The following is a 7,500-nucleotide window of genomic DNA, read 5'->3' on the forward strand; positions in this document are numbered from 1 at the left end:
TTTAGTGTTATATAGCACCAATTTTGGTGCTTCAGTGGTTCTTCAGCGGTTCTTCAGAGGTGCTATATAGCACCTTAGTCAAAGAACCGGTGAAGAACCTCTGAAGAACCAAAATTGGTGCTATATAACACTAAAAAAGGTTCCCCTATGATTACTAGCTAAGAACCATTTTTGGTGCCATATAGAACCTTTTTTGGACCCACTTTATATTAGGTGGTCTTAACTACTATGTACTAACATTTTAATTAATCATTTGATACAATGTACTTATTGTGTACATACATGTTTTACATTGTACTTACATTTTAAAATGAACCTTCATGTAATTACATCTGTAATTAATTTCTGTAGTTACATTTGTAATTACACAGTTGACACTTCCCTTACACCAAACCCTACCCTTAAACTTACCCACACCACCACACCTGTCCCTAACTCTACCCTTAAACTTACCCACACCACCACACCTGTCCCTAACCCTACCCTTAAACTTACCCATACCACCACACCTGTCCCTAACCCTACCCTTAAACTTACCCACACCACCACACCTGTCCCTAACCCTACCCTTAAACTCACCCATACCACCACACCTGTCCCTAACCCTACCCTTAAACTTACCCACACCACCACACCTGTCCCTAACCCTACCCTTAAACTTACCCATACCACCACACCTGTCCCTAACCCTACCCTTAAACTTACCCACACCACCACACCTGTCCCTAACCCTACCCTTAAACTAACCCACACCACCACACCTGTCCCTAAATCTACCCTTAAACTAACCCACACCACCACACCTGTCCCTAACCCTACCCTTAAACTTACCCACACCACCACACCTGTCCCTAACCCTACCCTTAAACTAACCCACACCACCACACCTGTCCCTAACCCTACCCTTAAACTTACTCCTACCACCACACATGTCCCTAACCCTACCCTTAAACTGACCCACACCCCCACACCTGTCCCTAACCCTACCCTTAAACTTACCCATACCACCACACCTGTCCCTAACCCTACCCTTAAACTTACCCACACCACCACACCTGTCCCTAACCCTACCCTTAAACTTACTCCTACCACCACACCTGTCCCTAACCCTACCCTTAAACTTACCCACACCACCACACCTGTCCCTAACCCTACCCTTAAACTTACCCATACCACCACACCTGTCCCTAACCCTACCCTTAAACTTACTTCTACCACCACACCTGTCCCTAACCCTACCCTTAAACTTACTCCTACCACCACACCTGTCCCTGACCCTACCCTTAAACTTACCCACACCACCACACCTGTCCCTAACCCTACCCTTAAACTTACCCATACCACCACACCTGTCCCTAACCCTACCCTTAAACTTACCCACACCACCACACCTGTCCCTAACCCTACCCTTAAACTTACCCACACCACCACACCTGTCCCTAACCCTACCCTTAAACTGACCCACACCACCACACCTGTCCCTAACCCTACCCTTAAACTGACCCATACCACCACACCTGTCCCTAACCCTACCCTTAAACTTACCCATACCACCACACCTGTCCCTAACCCTACCCTTAAACTTACCCACACCACCACACCTGTCCCTAACCCTACCCTTAAACTGACCCACACCACCACACCTGTCCCTAACCCTACCCTTAAACTTACTTCTACCACCACACCTGTCCCTAACCCTACCCTTAAACTGACCCATACCACCACACCTGTCCCTAACTCTACCCTTAAACTTACCCATACCACCACACCTGTCCCTAACCCTACCCTTAAACTTACCCACACCACCACACCTGTCCCTAACCCTACCCTTAAACTGACCCACACCACCACACCTGTCCCTAACCCTACCCTTAAACTTACTTCTACCACCACACCTGTCCCTAACCCTACCCTTAAACTTACTTCTACCACCACACCTGTCCCTAACCCTACCCTTAAACTGACCCATACCACCACACCTGTCCCTAACTCTACCCTTAAACTGACCCACACCACCACACCTGTCCCTAACCCTACCCTTAAACGTACTTCTACCACCACACCTGTCCCTAACCCTACCCTTAAACTTACTTCTACCACCACACCTGTCCCTAACCCTACCCTTAAACTGACCCATACCACCACACCTGTCCCTAACTCTACCCTTAAACTGACCCACACCACCACACCTGTCCCTAACCCTACCCTTAAACTTGCCCACACCACCACACCTGTCCCTAACCCTACCCTTAAACTGACCCACACCACCACACCTGTCCCTAACTCTACCCTTAAACTTACTTCTACCACCACACCTGTCCCTAACCCTACCCTTAAACTTACTTCTACCACCACACCTGTCCCTAACCCTACCCTTAAACTGACCCATACCACCACACCTGTCCCTAACTCTACCCTTAAACTGACCCACACCACCACACCTGTCCCTAACCCTACCCTTAAACTTGCCCACACCACCACACCTGTCCCTAACCCTACCCTTAAACTGACCCACACCACCACACCTGTCCCTAACCCTACCCTTAAACTTACTTCTACCACCACACCTGTCCCTAACCCTACCCTTAAACTGACCCATACCACCACACCTGTCCCTAACTCTACCCTTAAACTGACCCACACCACCACACCTGTCCCTAACCCTACCCTTAAACTTACTTCTACCACCACACCTGTCCCTAACCCTACCCTTAAACTTACTTCTACCACCACACCTGTCCCTAACCCTACCCTTAAACTTACTCCTACCACCACACCTGTCCCTAACCCTACTCGTATCCCACCTCAATATCAGCAAAAGTGTTTTGCAATACAATTTGAACACAGTAAGTACATTGTACATATTTTTTTGATGTAGGCCACCGAATATAAAGTGGGGCCCCTTTTTTCTTTAGAGTGTACACAAGTCAAATCATAATAAACTCTTCAGTCATTGTATCCAGTCACTCCTCCTGTAAATGTATCTTGATTTAGGAACATTTAGATATGATGTGTGTGTGTGTGTGTGTCTACAGTGGATATGGAGCCTCAGTGTAACTGCACCACCAGCGTCTGCTCCATGTTCTCCACCAGCCTCTACTACCTGTACCCCTTCAACATCGAGTACCACATCTTCGTGTCGGCCATGCTGTTCGTCATGTGGAAGAACATCGGCCGCACACTGGACCGCCACAGCAACCGCAAGCGTCCCAGCACACGCAGTTCGGGTCTGCTGCTCGGGCCGCTGCTGGGTCTGCTGGCGCTGGCCAGTGCGGTCACGGTTCTGGTGGTGTACCTGATCCACGTGGAGAAGTCTGAGCAGACCCGCGAGGCCGCCATCTCCATGTTCTACTACTACGGCGTGGTGATGCTGGCCTGCATGTGCTGCTCGAGCGGGGCGGGGCTGCTGGTGTACCGGCTGGAGGACTGGCCCATGGACACGGGTCCAAACCCGTCCCGCACCCTGGACACGGAGCTGCTGCTGGGCTCCTCTCTGGGCTCCTGGCTGATGTCCTGGTGCAGTGTGGTGGCATCTGCGGCCGGGTGGAGCGCCCCCAGCTTCCGCTGGACCTGCCTGGCCTACTCGCTGCTGCTGGTTCTGGAGAAGTGCATGCAGAACCTGTTCATCGTGGAGTCGCTGTACCGCCGGCGCCGGGAGGACGAGGCCGGGCCGCCCGAGATCTTCTCCATCACGCCGGCGTACGACGGCATCGTCAACCGCGGCTACGACACGCAGGACAAGCGTTCTTCTCTGGACGGCCAGAACGGTGAGAATGGGCCGGGCTTCGGACGCAAGAACCCGGACGGGCCGCTTCCTACGGGACACCGGCTCAATGCCGGACGGAAGAGGCAGATCCTCAAGAACATCACCATCTTCCTCTTCATGTGCAACATCTCGGTGAGAAGCGCCTTTACACCACATACGAAAATACACATCCTCTATTATATCATAATTAAGACGTAAACAGAATTCTGTGTCATAATTTTGACTTTATAACTTAGTGTCATAATTTTGACTTTCTCATAATTATAACTTAGTGTCATAATTTTGACTTTATCTCATAATTATAACTTAGTATGTCATAATTTTGACTTTATCTCATAATTATGATTTAGTGTCATAATTTTGACCTTATATCATAATTATAACTTAGTATGTCCTAATTTTGACTTTTTATCCAAATTATGATGTCATATTTTTGACTTTCATCTCATAATTATGATTTAGTGTCATAATGTAGCATTTTTATCTCATAATTATAACTTAGTGTCATATTTTTGACTTTATCTCTTAATTATAACTTAGTGTCATAATTTTGACTTTATCTCATAATTATAACTTAGTATGTCATAATTTTGACTTTATCTCATAATTATAACTTAGTATGTCATAATTTTGACTTTTTATAATAAGTATGACTTAGCTTCAAGAATATGATTTTTTTATCTCATAATTTTGCTGTAGTGTCATAATGTGGTCTTTTTATTTTATAATTATGATGTAGTGTTATAATTTTGACTTGTCTCATAATTTTGCTGTACTGTCATAATGTGGTCTTTTTATCTCATAATTATGATGTAGTGTTATAATTTTGACTTATCTCATAATTTTGCTGTACTGTCATAATGTGGTCTTTTTATCTCATAATTATGATGTAGTGTCATAATGTGGTCTTTTTATCTCATAATTATGATGTAGTGTTATAATTTTGACTTCTCATAATTTTGCTGTACTGTCATAATGTGGTCTTTTTATCTCATAATTATGATGTAGTGTCATAATTTTTACTTTTATCTCATAATTTTGCTGTAGTGTCATAATGTGTTTTTTATCTCATAATTATGATGTAGTGTCACAATTGTGACTTTTATCTCATAATTATGATGTAGTGTCATAATTTTGACTTTCATCTCATAATTATGATGTAGTGTCATAATTTTGACTTTTATCTCATAATTTTGCTGTAGTGTCATAATTTTGACTTTCATCTCATAATTATGATGTAGTGTCATAATTTTTACTTTCATCTCATAATTTTGCTGTAGTGTCATAATGTGTTTTTTATCTCATAATTATGATGTAGTGTCACAATTTTGACTTTTATCTCATAATTATGATGTAGTGTCATAATGTGTTTTTTTATCTCAATTATGATGTAGTGTCACAATTTTGACTTTTATCTCATAATTATGATGTAGTGTCATAATTTTGACTTTCATCTCATAATTATGATGTAGTGTCATAATTTTGACTTTTATCTCATAATTTTGCTGTAGTGTCATAATTTTGACTTTCATCTCATAATTATGATGTAGTGTCATAATTTTTACTTTCATCTCATAATTTTGCTGTAGTGTCATAATGTGTTTTTTATCTCATAATTATGATGTAGTGTCACAATTTTGACTTTTATCTCATAATTATGATGTAGTGTCATAATGTGTTTTTTTATCTCAATTATGATGTAGTGTCACAATTTTGACTTTTATCTCATAATTATGATGTAGTGTCATAATTTTGACTTTATCTCATAATTATAACTTAGTATGTCATAATTTTGACTTTTTATAATAAATATGACTTAGCTTCAAGAATATGATTTTTTTATCTCATAATTTTGCTGTAGTGTCATAACGAGGTCTTTTTATCTCATAATTATGATGTAGTGTCACAATTTTGACTTTTATCTCATAATTATGATGTAGTGTCATAATGTGGTCTTTTTATCTCATAATTATGATGTAGTGTTATAATTTTGACTTGTCTCATAATTTTGCTGTAGTGTCATAATGTGGTCTTTTTATCTTATAATTATGATGTAGTGTTATAATTTTGACTTCTCATAATTATAACTTAGTATGTCATAATTTTGACTTTTTATCTAAATTATGATGTCATATTTTTGACTTTCATCTCATAATTATGATTTAGTGTCATATTTTTGACTTTCTCATAATTATAACTTAGTATGTCATAATTTTGACTTTTTATAATAAGTATGACTTAGCTTCAAGAATATGATTTTTTTATCTCATAATTTTGCTGTAGTGTCATAACGAGGTCTTTTTATCTCATAATTATGATGTAGTGTCACAATTTTGACTTTTATCTCATAATTATGATGTAGTGTCATAATTTTGACTTTTATCTCATAATTTTGCTGTAGTGTCATAATGTGGTCTTTTTATCTCATAATTATGATGTAGTGTTATAATTTTGACTTGTCTCATAATTTTGCTGTAGTGTCATAATGTGGTCTTTTTATCTTATAATTATGATGTAGTGTTATAATTTTGACTTCTCATAATTATAACTTAGTATGTCGTAATTTTGACTTTTTATCTAAATTATGATGTCATATTTTTGACTTTCATCTCATAATTATGATTTAGTGTCATATTTTTGACTTTCTCATAATTATAACTTAGTATGTCATAATTTTGACTTTTTATAATAAGTATGACTTAGCTTCAAGAATATGATTTTTTTCATCTCATAATTTTGCTGTAGTGTCATAATGTGGTCTTTTTATCTCATAATTATGATGTAGTGTTATAATTTTGACTTTCATGTCATAATTATGCTGCAGTGTCATAATTTTGACTTTTATCTCATAATTATGATGTAGTGTCATAATTTTGACTTTTATCTCATAATTTTGCTGTAGTGTCATAATGTGGTCTTTTTATCTCATAATTATGATGTAGTGTCATAATTTTGACTTTTATCTCATAATTTTGCTGTTGTCTCATAATTTTGAATTTTTATCTCCTAATTATGTCAATTTCGACTTTTATCTCATAATTATGATGTAGTGTTATAATTTTGACTTATCTCATAATTTTGCTGTAGTGTCATAATGTGGTCTTTTTATCTCATAATTATGATGCAGTGTCATAATTTTGACTTTTTATCTCCTAATTATGTCAATTTTGACTTTTATCTTTTTGACTTTGATCTCATAATTATGATGTAGTTATAATTTTGACTTGTCTCATAATTTTGCTGTAGTGTCATAATGTGGTCTTTTTATCTTATAATTATGATGTAGTGTTATAATTTTGACTTGTCTCATAATTTTGCTGTAGTGTCATAATGTGGTCTTTTTATCTTATAATTATGATGTAGTGTTATAATTTTGACTTCTCTCATAATTATGACTTAGTATGTCATAATTTTGACTTTTTATCTAAATTATGATGTCATATTTTTGACTTTCATCTCATAATTATGATTTAGTGTCATATTTTTGACTTTATCTCATAATTATAACTTAGTATGTCATAATTTTGACTTTTTATAATAAGTATGACTTAGCTTCAAGAATATGATTTTTTTTATCTCATAATTTTGCTGTAGTGTCATAATGTGGTCTTTTTATCTCATAATTATGATGTAGTGTCGCAATTTTGACTTTTATCTCATAAGTATGATGTAGAGTCATAATTTTGACTTTTATCTCATAATTATGATGTAGTGTCATAATTTTGACTTGTCTC

General features: G+C 38.4%; 1 protein-coding gene across 1 annotated transcript in view; it reads left to right on the forward strand.

The window, feature by feature from the left end:
* otop1 (otopetrin 1) overlaps window positions 1-7,500 on the forward strand; it is a gene marked incomplete at both ends in the record, with an annotated part of 28,346 nt that overhangs the window by 19,110 nt on the left and 1,736 nt on the right. Inside the window, one exon of the mRNA XM_079839367.1 lies at window positions 3,036-3,898. Within this exon, the coding sequence (XP_079695493.1) occupies window positions 3,036-3,898 (863 nt within the window). The remainder of the gene's footprint in view (window positions 1-3,035; window positions 3,899-7,500) is intronic.

Source organism: Gobio gobio (genome assembly GCF_949357685.1).
Source record: "Gobio gobio genome assembly, chromosome: 16".
In the NCBI taxonomy this organism is placed as follows: Eukaryota; Metazoa; Chordata; class Actinopteri; order Cypriniformes; family Gobionidae; genus Gobio; species Gobio gobio.